The 17,029-nt window shown below is 42.3% G+C and overlaps 1 protein-coding gene across 2 annotated transcripts in view; it reads left to right on the forward strand.

The window, feature by feature from the left end:
- PAMR1 (peptidase domain containing associated with muscle regeneration 1) overlaps positions 1-17,029 on the forward strand; it is a 96,916-nt gene that overhangs the window by 53,292 nt on the left and 26,595 nt on the right. For both annotated transcript variants that reach the window (XM_032283560.1, XM_032283561.1), the window contains exons 4-6: positions 1,394-1,508; positions 5,261-5,478; positions 8,081-8,188. In XM_032283560.1, the coding sequence (XP_032139451.1) occupies positions 1,394-1,508; positions 5,261-5,478; positions 8,081-8,188 (441 nt within the window). The remainder of the gene's footprint in view (positions 1-1,393; positions 1,509-5,260; positions 5,479-8,080; positions 8,189-17,029) is intronic.

The following is a 17,029-nucleotide window of genomic DNA, read 5'->3' on the forward strand; positions in this document are numbered from 1 at the left end:
TCATAGCTTTGTCAAAAGTGGAGTTTGGGCTCTTTTCCTAACACTAGAAATATTACTACCTGTCATCTTGCCATGGTGCAGTATCCACTGATAATATTTTCATTTTTAGTTATGAATTTTTATACTTTTGGGGAGTTATTGGATATAACTATGTAACCAGTTTAAAACGGCAATCTGGATTTCTGTATAGAAACAGAGAAGGTAAACTTTTTCTGTGAATAGCAAGATAGTAAGTATTTTCATTTTTATGGGGCTGTCTCTTGCTACAATTACTTAACTCTGCCATGATAGTCTGAAAACAGCCATAGGCAATACATAAATGGATGGGTGTCCCTGTGTTCCAATAAAACTTTATTTACAAAAGCAGGCAGTGGGCTGTATTTGACCCAAGGATCATAGTATGCCACCCCCATGTAGAGAATATCATTTATTTCATGACCCAAATAATTTTTCCATAAAACTACTTCAAGACATTTTCCCCAAACTTTTGGGTACAAAAATACAGTGCATCTTCTATACCGTGCTTATCTTAACACTAGAAAACATGGTATAATTTAAAGACTATTTAGTCTAGTGTTTTTCAAATCTTAGGGATTCTTTGGACGTAACTCAACAGACTAGGTACGGGTGGGGTAGAGGGTTTCAGGCCCCTGCTTCTGCTTTAACCAGGAGCCCCTTTTTGATACATTTAGTTGTATTGGTCATCTTGATAAAGAGTTTATTTGAACAAAAGGGGTTGGGAGCAAGAAAAAAAACTGGGAAAATTATCAATTCAGTCCAACTGTTTGGAGATAATCTCTCCTTTCCGCTGTCTTGCATTAAAGAGGTATTTATCACATGACTGCTCATAGGGCAAATTAATGCATAGATTTCCTGCCTGGATGGTAGAGGGAAGAGAGTAGAGCTATGGGGAGGGTCTACTTTCTGAGCCTTTTAAGGTAGGGGTAGCAGACTGGCATTTGTCAGACCTGGAGAGGAAGGATGATAGGGTGGCTTGAACTTTCTATTCAAACACAGTTAGGTTTGAGTCTTTGCTTTGTCACTTAGTGGCTAGACAAGTTATTTATTAACTCTCTGATTATCGATCTATTTTATCTATCTATCTATTATCCACCTGTTTATCTACCTCTGATTATCTATCTGTTTTCCCAGCTGGAAAATTGTGAGGACACCACTTCCCTTCCCAAGCTGTTGGGTGGATTAAATGAATTAATCTATGTAAATTACCTAGCACGTTGCTAGCTGCTTGAGAAATATTAATGTCCTTCTTCCTTTTCCTTATTCATCCTGTTCTCAGGGGTGTAGCATGTACTGAAAGTCTCATTGAGACCTTCTCCAGTCTCTTTTCTACTGACTTCCATTTTTATGTCCCAATCTTTTCTTCTCTTCTTAGGATGTGGCCAGGTTCTGCGAGCCCCAAAGGGTCAGATTTTGTTGGAAAGCTATCCCCTAAATGCCCAGTGCGAATGGACCATTCATGCTAAACCTGGGTTTATCATCCAACTAAGGTAAGGAGCTGGGGCCAGAATTCGGGAGTCTGAGGTTGTAAGGACATGGCAATGGGATGGAAGGCCCTTGGTCACTGGGATCCTTTGGAACCTTTATATATTGGAGGCTTTCTCTTTACCACTCTGTGAGCCTCTGGGCTAAGACCAGGCTGGAACTACAGCCAACTAAATGCTTGTCATCATCGCCTTAGAACTGTGGGGCTCAGATGGTTTTGACCCAGGAATAACACCAACAAAGCAAAATACTGAGAGCAATCTACCCACGCACACATCTTAAACAGTGTTTCATCCTCACTCAGGACTGGGCTGGTTCCTATGGAGGGATGTAAAGAAGTAAAAGGCACAGGCCTAACTTTCAAAGAATTATACTTTAGATTGGAGGTGATGCTTGTCACAGCTCCTTTAATTGGGGCTCTCAGAAAAAAGCAAACATCCCACAAGAAATAAACTAACTCTCTCACCTGTGTGGAAGAAGAGTCATTTCTTTTTATGGAGCTTTAGGGTCCTCGCAAGTGTTTAGTTTATGCTATAGTCCAAAGTATAGACCCTGTTTTATTGTAACTATTGATACATGCTACACAAGGGTCCTGTTTTGTAAGAACTGTTCATGACTGCATCCTAGTGCCAGAACAGTTCATGGCACACTATAGTTGCATGATAAATACTTGTTGCATGAATACATGCTGGAACAACTGCTTTCTGACTCCCGTGTATCTTCTCTCTCCTGGAAAACACCTCCCCTTTTCCTCTCTAACGGGAAAGTGTCTCACTCACCCCTAGAATGGCAAGGGTCATTGTCCACTTAGCTCTTCTCATTTTAACCCACTGGTGAAAGTGAACGGATTTAAAATCCCTGATCCTCTAGGTCACAGGCTTTCACTAAGTATTTTCTGGGTGGATAAATGGACACAGGTAATGCTATTGGCTCCTTGAATATCTCTTGGTACCCTAAATTAGAAAGATCCAACAAAGCAGGCCCCCTTCTCAATCCTGCTCTTCAAAACTAGTGTTTGACAGCCTGTGTTTCCACTCCCTGAGGACCTGGGCTTGAGAGTGAATCTCATTAATTCCTAGAGGAAGCCTGGCTTACGAAACAAGCGGTGAACCACTCTACTCTGCCCAGTGAGCTCAAGGCTGGGTCTGCAGGGATAATAAACATAGGTGTTAAGTGCTGCACGTTAATATTGCAGCAGCTCAGGGACCAAGACAAATGGTCCCCTCTGGGCCTCTGAGGAGCTTCTCCGAAGTCCAAGATGCAAATGGAAATTCTAAAATAGCAAAACAGTGAAGGATTGAGAAGCATATTAGCTGCCCAGGAACGTGCCTTAGGGAGACATGGGAATGTATGGATTTCTTTTCCTCTAGCGAAGTCTGGAGCACCCGGCCAGGGATAGTAAAAATGATGGAAATGCTGAGAAGCATAGGCACAATGTTCAGCCCAAAACCCAGCAGGTGTCCCCGATGCCCCTTTTCCATCATCTGCCAAAAGATCACCACAAAATCTTACTCGAAAAATAGTCCATCCACATCTCTCTGTCACCACTGTCACCATTCTACTTCAAGCCACTGCCATCTCCCTTTGGGATTCTGTCACGGACTCCTAACTGGCTTTCTGGCTTCCACTCCTGCCAGCTCTGCCATCTCTTCTCTGCAGAGTGGCTACAGGGAGCCTTTAAAATCTGAATCCAACATTATCCTCTTGTTGAAACCTTTCAGTGGCTTCCTATAGACTTGGAATAAAATCTAAACTCCTCACCACACAGGATCTGTCATAGGCTCCCCTTGCTGGCCTCAGATCTTATCACTCTCCCCCTCATTCACCACCTTGTAGCATCCCTGGCTTCCTTTCAGTTCCTGGAACATGCCAACCTCATCATTGCCCCAGGGCCTTTGGACTTACAGGTTCCCCTGCCTGGACCACTCTGCCCCATGACCTTCACATGGCTGGCTCTACAGCATCATTCAAACCTCTGCCAGCTATCACATCCTCAGATGGGGCTTCTTTGACCACATTGTGTCAGAAATTTAGCACCTTAGTCACTTTTTAGCGCTTACTGGGTTAACTGGATTCACAGCACTCAGCACTCTAAAATTACATTGTTTTTCAGTCTCCTTGCTTATTATCTATCTTCTAACACAGAATTAATCTCCATGAGGGCTGGCATGTGCCTAGTGAGTAGTTGGGGCACTGCTATGCTGACAGCACCTAGGACAGTGTCTGGCACAGAGCTGGCCTCCACAAATATGTGTTCAGTAAGTGAACAAGTGGACAAATGAATGCATGAACGCAAATATAGTTGCAATGTCTCTTCAGTTTCAGAAAAAGCTGTGGTTTCTGTTATGTGGTAGCCTCTTCCTTACTCTGCAGACAAAGTTACCGAGGCCAAGAGAAAGAACAGATTCCTCAAGACGCACAGTGAGTGAGTAATGGCATCTGGATAGGAAAGCACACGTCCTCTTAGATGTCAGAGCATGCTGTAAGAAATGTGATTCCCAGGACTTACACCCCAAAAGCTCTGTGATCAACCTTCTGTGAAGTAAACACTGATGAAACTCAGTTATTGGATTTCTTTGTTAGTAGTACCTTTTAGAACACTTAAAATCAATGCACTGATTGTCACTATATTCCAGTGTTCCCTGATGCTGGCATGTTGGGTTTTTACTATACGTGGCAGAAATATCCCTACTCCCAACATTTTAGGCAGCAGTTATGAGCCTTTCTTTTCTATTTTTTTCTCCAGAGAGTGGAGGAGAAGATACAAATACACATTTTGTGAACTTGATACTCAGGTACTCCCTTGGAAATCCTTGAAAAATGATCCTGCCCTCTTGCCCTTGGATGTGGCTGCTGCTTTTCTCGTCTCTTGGAATCAGGGGCTTGGCGTCATCTTCTGTGTTTCCAATCTGGTGTATCTCAATGTTTTCAAGCCCAAGACCCCTTTTAGATAAGCATGGATATATCAGGTTTTCTTAACCCCTGAAATTCTGACTTGGTGCTACTTTCTCTAGTCTTTGGGTGAGGATTATTGTCACCTAGAAGATAATTACCTTCTGATTCTTCCGTCAAACAGAAGCGTGTTGATTTCTCCTTTACTTAGTCTTGCAAAACAATATGAGCTTTTTTTCATTCCCCAACTATAAAAGTGCAATAAAATGACCATTCAATCATATATTCGGCAATATCTGTAGCATCTCCATAGGCCAGACACTGTGCTGGACACTGTAGAAACCATGGAACGAGACAGGTGTCCCTCCCTGACTTCAAGTAACTTGCAGGCTAGTGGAGAAGACAGGCCACACACACACACACAGAAAGTCAAGGAGATAAATATAAGAAGTTAAAATTTATGTCTACATTATGAGAAAAACAAGAGATCTTCTTTGGAAAGGGTGGTCAGGGAAGCCTCTTTGAAGAGGGAATATTTAAGCTTAGGCCTGAGAATAGGAAGGAACCAGCTATGCAGACTGGGAGGAAAGATGGCCCTGGAAAAGAGACCAACACGTGTAAAGATTCTCTGCATGGATTATGGCACCTCGCACCACCTGGGCATGCACACATACATGCAAACAGTGCACAAATACATACTCCTCCACCAAGAGAAATTCGTCAACCTCCGAGGACCATTTTCCTATCATGGTCCTACCATTTTCCAATGACACCATCTGTTTCTCATCTGGCCTTGAACATGCTCAGCGGTCTCAGGACTGTCCGGGGCCCACGTTTCTCCCTCCATCACCCTGTCTGCCCACAGGTTTGTCATGTTGAGCCTGGAGTTTGACTACATGTGCCAGTATGACTATGTTGAGGTTCGTGATGGAGACAACCGTGACGGCCCAATCATCAAGCGTGTCTGTGGCAACGAGCGGCCAGCTCCTGTCCGGAGCACGGGATCCTCACTCCATGTCCTCTTCCATTCCGATGGCTCCAAGAATTTCGATGGCTTCCATGCCATTTTTGAGGAGATCACAGGTAAAGGCCAAGGAGACAAATGTGGCATTTTGTGGCTTGATCCAGACAAATATCTCCTTTCTTTGTCCCTTCCTTTCCCCCTCTCAGCCTTATTAAAACCTAGAAGGCTGTGTTCTCAGAAACAGCCTACACACTGAGAAAAAACAAAAACCAAGGTATATTTCAGAAAAGCTCACCCAGAATCAGAGCTAGGATTTACCTCCCTTATACAAATGTGGTGGCTAAAGCACAGAGAGGCTGAATAACTTATTGGAGGTCACACAGCTATAGGCGCAGAACCAGGGATTTGTACCTAAGCTGTTCAGCTCTAGAGCTCACACAAGGGGTCCTCTCTTGTGTGAGCTCTAGAGCCGAACAGCTTGGGTACAAATTGGCTTTAGATCCCTAACAGATCAAGTTATTTGACCTTGGGTAAGTTCTTCTACCCCTCTGGGCCTCAGTTTCCTAATCAGTGACAAGGGAGTAACATTTGATCCTGCTCTATTCAGGAGCCTCTGAGAGACAGAACAAATGAAGTGCTTAGCAGAGTCTGGTACCTAGTAAGAGCTCAACGGCTGCCCAACCCCAGGTGTACCCTTACCCTCCACTTGCCATCTACAAAATAGATACTAAAAGACTACAATAGGAGATGTCATTGACTTGAGTAACTCTAAGCCTGACTGTAACTCTTGCTGTGATCAGATTAGGATTTGACCAAACTGAACAAAAATGCACAATCCCATGGAATCACCCCATGGTCATCATTCTGAGATTGAATTGACTCAGGTTTTACAAAATAAACACAGGCTTGAAGTTTGATTTTTTAAAAAACTGAATTGGAAAAGAAGTTGTAATGGCATTCTGATTATTAAGGCTTCCTTATTCATAGGGAATGACATGAAAGTCTCAGGAAAGAAGGTGGGTGGCTGAATAATTGGTGTTTCTTCAGTCCTGTCTGTTCAGCAAGGCCAGCACACCCTGCTCCCCAGTCTGCTGCTCTTTTAGGATGCTGCCTACAGGAGCTCTCAGCAGGTGCTCTTTAGAGTCTCTGTGCCTGCTGCCTGTCCATGCCGTGCCGTATGGCACTGTGCAGGGCCTGCAAGTTCTGATGCTTTGCTGCTGTGGTGTAGTCAGTCTGTGGCTGAATCTTCATTCCTTGGTGACACCCTGCAGGCTTAGGCTGAGCAAGGTCCTATGTGAGATGCATCTGTGGGCACTTAGGACAGTTGGCAAGCCAGGTAGGGGTAGCAGCGGCTGTCCAGCCTGTGACTCTGGGACTGAGGAAGGGTCAGGAGAACGTCTTCCTCCTCTGAAATGACCTCCTCAACCTCCCCTGGAGAACTTTGGGAATACTGGCCTGCGTTTTATCAATACAGTCAAACAGTACCGCTTCCCATTTTTCCAACATCCCTGTTTGTTCACTTGAGGGCAAGAACTTGTAATGGCATTCTGATCATTAAGGCTTTCTTATTCATAGGGTATGACATGAAAGCCTCAGGAAAGTCACCTGTTTGCAACCAGCACATCAAAATCCATTCTTCACAGTCCTTACTGCATTCTTCCTCCTCTCCTAAATCTTTTCTCTTGCTCCAACAAGCTATGACTTTGCCCTTGTTTCATTGTCTCTTCTTTCTTCATAATACACTAACTGTATAATGCTTCAAGTCAGTCGTTATATGCTTTTCTTCACGTAGCTTTAATCTGGTAAATGGACATCCTGTTCATCTTTGTATTTCTCCCGTGCCTTCTACAGAGCAAGTAGCCAATACAGACTTGTTGAACTGAACCAGGGGATATACTTCTACATTGGGATAAATGAATGTAGGATTGATGGATAACACACAGATGAGTGCTTCTCAAAGTCTTTTCTAAGAAAAATAGTCCCCAAGATGCCCTGTAAAATGCAGGCTTTGAGGTCAAATAATCTTGAAGTTCACAATGCATGTTAGGAAACTCACAATGTATATTAGGGCATTGAACTGAGAAGTTCCCCAGTAATCTGGTTAATTAGCATTGAATGTCAGCAGCATTTCCCTAACATATTTGATCCCATAGCCCAACAGCTGCCCAACCTAGGCATAACCTTACCCTCTACTTGCCGTCTATAAAATAAGCATCAAAAGACTATCAACATCTCAAGGGAATGATGAGTACAGAATGTAGGTTTGGAAATTATTGAGTATACATTCAACAGTCTCATAAAGATTATCTTCCAGTTTCATTACCCTAGTACCCAGGATGTTGAGCTTTTATTTGAAAAAAGATGGTCTTCAGCTACCCAAGGATATCTCTGTCCACTGAAACCTCCATGGGAGAGATACAAGCATGGTTCTACTTTCATCAGTTTAATGTTCTTGTTTGCACTGTCTTGTGGTCTTCAGACTATAGGAGTGTTGAGCATGTCTGGGGCCCTCAAAAAATCAAATAATATCACCAACATTTGATATTTAATGAGTATCTATTTTACGCATTTTCAAATAATCATAACATGAATTCAGTAAAAGGAATAAAAAACATTACAAGAAGACTTTAATAAGCAATTAAAAGACTTCAGTCAAGACTCTAGGCTTGAAGACATCGGCTCAATGCACAGTGGCACTGAGGGATGCCTCTTCTCTTACAGCATGCTCCTCATCCCCTTGTTTCCATGACGGCACATGTGTCCTTGACAAGGCTGGATCTTACAAGTGTGCCTGCTTGGCAGGCTATACTGGGCAGCACTGTGAAAATCGTGAGTATGTTTCCTAAGTGGGAGTTAAGGTGTTAGATGGAGCTGGTGTGGAAGGATTTTAAGAGCTTGCAGGACCTACTGTTTCTTGATGTCTAGGATGGTCTGTCCAAGATGGCACACAGTGTAGTGACTTCCAGTGAGTGGTTCTCAGGAGGGCATGGCTGCTTCTGAGTCAGGTTGTCTGCAACTTCTTAGGTTTTTCCATTGGCATTTCCAACCCTCACTTGCTGCAAATACCTCTCAGAAAGATATGATGGCTTCCAGTAATATTCAGAGCTCAAAAACACGGAGACAACGTCAACAAACTTTCCCATGGCTCAGTCTATATCCCTGTTCATTCTAATATCTGTATTTTAGATTTATACTCCAGTCACCATTCACAGGCTCCAGTGTGAGTTATTGCACAACTTAAAGTCCTTCAATGAGGGTGGTAGATATGCAGGGTGACCATGAGCTCCAGTTTTTCAGGGATAGTTTCAGTCTATGCATTTTGCTGAGAATAATTATCAATAACATCTTCTTTCATGGGCAAAGTGTCTTGAATTGGATGACAAACTATATGTTCATGTTTTAACACATGTCATATATAAGGCCTTGGTTACCAGATCAAAAACAGGTGTCACAGATGAAGCCATCAGCATGGAATGAGATGTGCATAAGAACAAGAATTTGGGAGAGAGCAAAGGAGGACAGATAGTGTCCTAGGTAGGTTTTCCCAAAGCAGATTGTGAGGTGAGAATGTGTACACAAGTGAAGTGTTAAGGACAGGCTCCCCAGAGAAGCTGATAGGGGAGTGGGAAGCTGGCTTGGGAAGGGAAGGAGGCCAAGTAGGGGTGCTATTTCAGGCAAAATACCAACCTCAGTGTTAACCTGTCATGAGATCTGGAATGTGCATTACTCCTTAGAGTAATGTCCTAGCTTTAAGGCAAGGGAGCTGGGCTTTCATATACCCACAGCAATCAGTCATTGGCTGTAGGCTGCCCTGGGGGACTGGAGGACGTAAACCCTGGGCACACATGGCTTTCTGTGCAAATAGGCAAAGTGGTTCCAGTAGCCCCTGAGCAGTTCCCTGAAAGAGTCACAGGTACGGGCCATTGGATGTAAAATACCATAGGATGGGGTGGGGGAAAGGGCCCACAGAAACTGAAAATAGACCCGAGGGCACAGCGACAACAGTGTCTACTATGGTCACTTCTAACTAGTATGCGCAAGTACTCTGTTGGTCATCTAACAGCCTGGTCTGGCAGTATTCTCTAAAGTTTGTACATGTCTTGAATTAATTTTCACTAATGTTTTCTTGCAAACAATGCAAATGGAAACCATGGTTTCCATAGTGGGTCCCTGTGTATACCACTGATTTCTACCAAAAGCATCCTCGCTCTGGCTTGGCACAGCTGACTTGAGCGTGGCTGTGCTAGAGGCATAGGAAATGATGTTCTGCTTTGTGGTTCTTGCCTCATTTGAGCCTGCCATGTTGTGTGCAAGGCAGACCACAGAAAGGCTGCATTCTCTTGGCTTCAAGAATTTGTATGTAGAGTGACTAAATTCTTGACAATGGCAAATCCTGAGCTTTACTCTTTAGATTCAGAGGAGGAATTGAAAAAAGGGAAGGCTTAATTTCTTGATGAATGAACTACACAATGCTTTGATAAACAAAAATAAAATTGGAAAAAAGTAAAATATCACCAGATAAAACCAAAATGCCTTTAGGAAGCCAAGTCAAATTAGGAAAGAAAAATAAATTGGTCCAGACATTGTGGTTAAAATATTCATGAGTAGCTTGTGAATCAAAACAGATTTCTTGGCATTGTTATTCCACCAAGAAAAAAAGAAACATAATGAAAAAGGAATGTAAAATAAGTCACTATGAACTGATTTATAACTTAATTCACAAACTGTCTCAAATTGCTTTAAAACATCAGCATAGACGGGCAGGAAAATTCTCCCTTGCTGGTTTTCAAAATATTGTTCAAAAGCCATAATTCTTTTCATACCATGTAGTTCTAGCTAGGTGAAGGTGTTACCGGTTGATATCTGGTAGGTCATTTACTGGTATCAATATGGGGAGACTACATGTTTTTTGTTTGTCTGTTTTCTATAAGATCCAGGTTTGTTTTTCCTTCTAGGAAATTCAGCATGAGTTTTAACTAACTCACTAGGGGACACATCACAAAAACTGGCAATGGAGTTTACATGATAATTTATGAGTAAACCTTAGCAATTTTTCCAGAGCAGTCTATCAGTTAGAAAAGCAAAAAAGAGGGAAAAGGTTTCTTTTCTTGTTTTCCTCATGAGGATACCAACAAACTAAAAAAATCCTGGAGGGAATTATTTCAAAGTTAGGAAGAAACCCAAGCATCTGGGATTCCCCAAACTCTGAAGTGCCCAAATTAGACTAGGCTCTTTTTTTTTTTTTAGTAGCCTTAAAAGCACCAAAATCAATATTAATGAGAATCATTTCATTTCTGCAGAGCCAAATCTGATGAGGAGAAGCCATTTCATAGGTGCTGCTTTAATGATTTCCCTCTTCAAGTCTTTGTGGAAAGGTAGATGCTCAGTTTTGCAGATGAGTGATTTGAAGGAGAGAATGCAAGACACTGGTCCCCATCAAATTCAAAACCAGAGGCCATAATTTCACATTTCCCACTTAGTTCACAATCTCTAAGACATGGCACTTGCTGTGTGCCTTGGTGAGACTCCAGATGCTTGACTGGTGAACTCTGGTTACCATCATGTCCCATTAGCTAGTCCTCTTGAAGGACTTCCCTTCCTAGGTAAAGCTCATCTGTTTCTCTTTTCCAAAGAGAATTCTGATGTATGACCTCTTGATAGAAGCTATTCTCTTTATTTTCCTTGTGTATGTATATGTCTGTGAGTGGCATGGAATAGAAGTAGATTTTTTACTTGATTGCAGAAATATATGTCAAAAAATTAAACAGTACAGAGGTATATAGAATAGAAAGAGAACATTGTTTTTTTCCAGGCCAATCCTGGTTCCCGGTGGAAGCATTGTAAGAAACTTGATGGATAGATATTCTTCTAGACTTTTATTCTACGGTGTGCAAACCTAAGTGGCTTATGTGTCATTAATTTAAACCAGTGGTTCTCAACCAGAGGTGGTTTTCCTCTCCATCTCCACCCACAGGGAGCATTTGGTGATGTCTGGAAACAGTGTTGGTTGTGACAATTGTAGGAGTGAGGTGGTGTGCTTCTGGCATCCAGTGGGTAGAGGCCAGGGATGCTGCTGAACATCCTACAAGGCACAGAACAGGCCCCACAACAGTTATCTGACCCAAAGATCAACAGTGCCAAGGTTGAGAAACCTTGTTTTAAACAAAAGTGGTTAAGTATTCACACAATTTTTCAATTTATTTTCAATGCCCATGTTGCAGATATTTTTTTGAAATCAGCCCATGTTAGTATACTGATTTGAAAAAAAGATTGCTTGCTGAATATTTATTGTATGGATGAATGTATTAATATAATTATATATTCATCCAAATCCTTAAGATAGACTTGATATTGCTTTTAAATATTTTTATATTATGAAGAGCACTGCAAGGAATATCCTTACAAATATTTATTTGTTCACACATAGAAATTTTTTTGTAAGATAAATTCGTAGATGCTGAACTGTTCATTCAAAGGGTACACATATTTTGATTTTGAGAGTGACAATGGTCACTAAGAGTCTTTGGCAATTTAGAAGATGAGCCATTCATTATCAATACCTGTCCTCAAAATAAGACTTGGGGACTGCATTTCAGAAACTAGGATCTATCCTTGACAAGTTGGAAATGAATTTATTTTCAAATGAATTCCACTGGTCTGGGGAGAAATTTCTCCTGTGGACTTTTGTGGGATAGGAGAGAAAGAATGTAAAATAATCAGTGAGATTTGGCTTAGTTCCAGCGGTCTAAAAGGTGTAAGAGCCCCTGATGGGACAGTCTTCAAGGGCTGTTCCCCAGGCCTCACCTGCTCTAGAGTGCTTCCCAAGGAGGAAAAACGTCCCCTGGTGCCTGGGTGACCTCCTCGGAAGCATAACAAGGGGAACAGCCCCCTCCTCTGCCTTGAGGCCAAGCTAGCCTCTTGCCAACACCGTCAGCAACCTCCAGCCTCTGTGGGCCACCGTGTAGGAAACTGGGGCCCCTTCTTCCCTCTGAAGTTTCCTGTTTCTTTGTATGGAACACAACGACAAAATGGGTCCTCGCGTAAATGGTCAGAGTCTTGTTTTGAAAAAGTGGAGAGCAAGGGATTCATCGTCCTGCTCTAATTTCCATGTTGCCTTTGTTCCCCTGGCCCAGTTGACGGGGCTCGGGCTTCCCCCTGCATCCTAATGAAGGACGATGAAACGGGCTAACTCTTGGGGCACAATGCTCACACTGCGGGCTCTGACGCGCCTTGGAACAAAACAAATCGGCCTCCACCAATTAAAGAAAAATGGTGAATCTGGATTCATTTGGGTTTTGGAGTCTCAGAAGGTTCCCACTGGCCTGTCCTGAGGCCTGGGAAGAAAATAGCCCAGGCTGAGAGGCACACTTTATGCTTTAGCTTCAAAGGAGAGATCCGCGCTTCTCATCAGAATAAGCAATTAGGAACTTTGGGGTTTCCATGAAAACATGAACGCCGATGCAGTGAGAATGTGCTGAGACCCCTCATGGGTAAACTATCATCTCTTCCATCACAGACAGATATATATATATATATGTATACTGCAGTCTAGGTGGAATTATTGCAAATGATTTTGAGATCTCTGAGAGGGAGGAATTTAAAAATGGAATTGTTTACTGCCTTTTCCACTGTTCTAAGTCCTCTCTTATCCTTAACACACAGAAGACAGGTGTATCTTCGTCCATTGTGAGATGGTATGCCCCAGGGTGAAGAGCTTGGGATCTCTGGCCAGAAAAACCTTGGTTTGACCTTGAGTCTTCAATTAACTAGTCAGGCAGCCTTGAGCGAGTCATTGAGCTCCTATGAACCTCAGTTTTCCCATTTATAAATTCCAGAAAAACAACACCAAATACCTCTCAGGGTGTTTGTAGGGAGGGAATAAGATAATCCATATAAGGCACCGAGTTGAGTAATAGGAGCCATTCCACTGTTTCTGATTCCACATTAAAGCCATTTAAAAGTATGGCAGAAAGTAGAGGATTACTGGATAAGGGGCTAGGGCCACAACACTAGTTTTTACCATCTAGACAATTATGACATAACTTTCTGAAAGTCCCAGCGTTTAAGAAAACTCTCCCAAGACTTTCTAAGATTCCTTTACAAACCTCCCCAAACCATTACTAAACACTAAATATTGCTACCACTAAGCACCAGCATACAGGCAAGAAAGATCTGGTTTTAAAAGGACAAGAAAGTGTTACCAGTGTCATTGTCATAAAGAAATACTGGATCCCAAGAAAAGACACCCACATTAGGCATGTTGAACAGTGAGGCTTTGTAACCTGGACAACTTCAAGAGGGGGCTGTTAGAAATGATAAATAGCAAAATGTTGGGAAGGAACTAGATTCGGACACTCCAGAGCAGAGTGCTCAAAGCATCATGTTATCTGGTCAGCATCCCTTTTTCTCATGGGGTTTTAGTAGTCACTCATTTAGGGTGGGCTGTATCAGTCCCCTGGTGGTCATTTTGGAGATAAGACTCCAGAGTAACAGTTAAAGGGACAGGGAGAAATAAAAGGACCAATCTATCTTGAGAGGGTTAGAAGGGTATAAGGCTAATTCCATGGAGAACAATCCCAAGGAATCCACAGCTATTACCCAATGCACTTGATAGCCCAGAGCCTTTGGAGACTGGAGGAGCCCAGGAAGACCATTAGCTAGTAGGCCACTGTCTTCTTACACATTACCTGGGTCTCTCATCTACTCACCCTCTCTAATATAAAATGAGTCTCTGATGTCCTTCTTGGTGTATTCAGAGGGATGCCATCCCATTTGTATTTAGAGCCAAAAAACAAAAGCTATCACTGAGCATAGTAGAAACTTCCCCTTGTATGGTTGTCAAGGGGTGTGTGTGTGTGTGTGTGTGTGTGTTTAACTTGGGGGAAAAGGTTTCTTTTAGATCAATCCTTATTAGGTGAGCCTGGGTCTACCTAGCCCAGGTGAAATCTTAGTACGAACTCTACTGGGCTCCATAGGCCTTGTAGCCTCTTGACCAAAACATTGCTATGTCTCATGCAGGGCAAGAGGCTTGTGGGTTGTCACAAAAGGGGTGCATTTGTCTACTCAGCAATTACTTCAGATGGACGGCATTCTAGCCAAATACCAAGGTTACAGCCAAATACCAAGGTGAGGCCACATAAACAATGCTGCAGCAAGACTACCTCCAAGAGCTGGGAACAGAGCAAGCATCACTGTTGAAAGGGCCAGATGCACCATTGCTTTGCTAAGGCTTTGCTTGTACCTGTCTGCTTCTTGCCAAGGCCCTTTTGGGTTTTGCTTTGGCAGATGAGGTCACTGAGACCAGACTTAATGTGGGAGGCAGATTGTATTTTGGTGCTGGGTTAAGAGGTAATTCATTAGAACTGGGCTGGACTGTCTGCCTACTGAGGGTTGAGGGAGGAGGGTGCAAAGAATATATAAGAACAGCGAGAGTATAGCACAATTAACTTCTGTTGGAAACAAGCACCCCTGACATTATGGGGCCCACGGCAGACACCAGCCTGTTGGCAGTGGTTATAGAGCCCCACTTTTCCTTAAAGTCATCTGCCTTGTGGGACATTTACCACCTATCCCTCCCCTTGTCGGGCATTAACTACATGTCCCTCCTACTGTGTCAGAAAATGAAAGCTTCCTCTTTGCAAAATGCAAGGTATTCTTAAACAATAGTCATTCTCTCTATCCTTAATATAGGCCAGGCTCTGTGCTTTATGTGATGTGGTCCATTTATTTTTTCAATGTTCCCATGTAGCAGATACTTTGATCATCTGCATTTTGCACATTTATCCAACTAAACATTTTTTGAGTGTCTACTAGGTACCAGGCACTGGGGAAATAAGGCAGAGCTATACAGTATATATTTTCCTCCCCTTTTGACAAAGCTATAAAACAATCCCAATCTTAGCCCTTTTCTAGTCCTTAGGAGAATGTTACATGCCATGCAGTTTCCAGCTACAACTTCTTCTAGTAAGGCTTTTGGTAATAGTGATGGTGATGATGAAAATTGCTACATGCTTCTAGTATGCCAGGAACTGGGTGGGATCTCCTAGGACTCAAATGTACTTAGCACCCCAGGACTCTTCTGTAAGGTCATTCACTTCATCCCTAAGGCGAAACAGAACAGAATTGCTCAGCTCAGGCCATTTTTCCTAGCAAATGTTTCTCATAGTTTGAGAAGTTCGCTGTGAATATCACTGGAGAGCGTTTCCCCAAGTAGTTTAGAGTTATTACCCACCCCCAAGGAGCTGAAGTAGAAATCCTCTGAGATTTGGGGAAGCCCCAAGAAAACTAATTCTACCAAGCAGATTCAGTAGAGGATGGTGAAGTTTCCAATGCATACATAGGTTACCCATCTACTCTACCAAATGGGAATGTGTCAGGTTGACTTTGAAGAAGAAACAAAATTACCCGGACTTTTCAAAAAATTTCCAAGTTGACCTGTCTCTTAGGCACAGGCAGTTTCAGCTGTCTAATTAAATAGGCCATCCAAACACCGGAAAAGTGGTATCCGAAAGACATAGTGTACCATGGCCAAGGACAATACTGATTAAGATCAAATAGCTAATTGTAAGCCTCAGCCTTTAAATTGCTGCCGGATGAAAAAATAACAGTGTGTGCAATCCAAGCATAATTTCACATAGAGTGAGAATGAGAATTTCTCATTCACACCCACAGAGGGCTGGAAAACATCAAGGGGGAAGAATTCCATTGGCTGGAAAGGGATAAAAAGAGTTTTCAGTGGGGATTACATCACCAGTTGGTGTCATTGTTCCTGGTTGGTGAAGACCTTCCTGGGAGTAAAAAATATTTGGTTTGGTCCAGAGACAAAAAACTCACATATAAGCTGAACAGGAAGAAGTGAGGAAGAGAAGAGAGGCCATGTGATGGTTGTCTCTAGGAGTTGACCTTGTGTCAACTCGGATTTCCAGGATGAACAATGCCCTGATGAGAAGTTAATGCCTTTTCTAAACAGAACCAAAATTCTGTCACAAGTTGTTTCCTTGATTTTGGTGACAAGTGAGAATGGGAAGACGTTAAGAGTATGCTAAGAATTGAGGCAAATGTCCCTCCATCCCTGGCCCTCACTGCAAGTTAGATGACAGTCATAAATTTTGCTGACTTTGGATCTGTTTCCTTTACTGGAACTCTCAGATAATCTGATAGCTCCAAAACCCAGCTCTTACTAAAGAAACGGAATAGTATCGTGTCTGACTTGGTTTTTAGCTAGGGTGGTATCTGGCAATCATAAATATTTCATTAACATAACATCTGCAAAAAAGAAATGCATGTTTTTAATGTATAGCTTTTTAAATCACTGCAAACTCTGAAAGCAAGCAGGGAACAAACAATAAGTAAAGTAAAATAAAATAATGTAGCAGCTGAACAAGAATAATAAAAAATAGAGTATTAGATGGGATGGAGATTAAAAGAAAGTGAACACACATTCATCTGGAGATGCAATCATTGCTGATTTTATTCTAACATCCACTCCTTTCCTCCCCTTATCTAGGGGTGGGTGCTGAGAAAATGTTCACTTCAGTTTTGTAAATTATAGAAATGTTAATTTTTAAATATTCTATCTTTCTAAAAGGTAGATCATTCTCCCTTTCCTGAAAATGAAAAGGTAGCTGAACTTCATCATACGTACACCATTTCTGTGCATGTCAACCCAAA

The sequence above is a fragment of the Sapajus apella genome, unplaced genomic scaffold (genome assembly GCF_009761245.1).
Source record: "Sapajus apella isolate SASKATOON/1434 unplaced genomic scaffold, GSC_monkey_1.0 scaffold14, whole genome shotgun sequence".
NCBI lineage: Eukaryota > Metazoa > Chordata > Mammalia > Primates > Cebidae > Sapajus > Sapajus apella.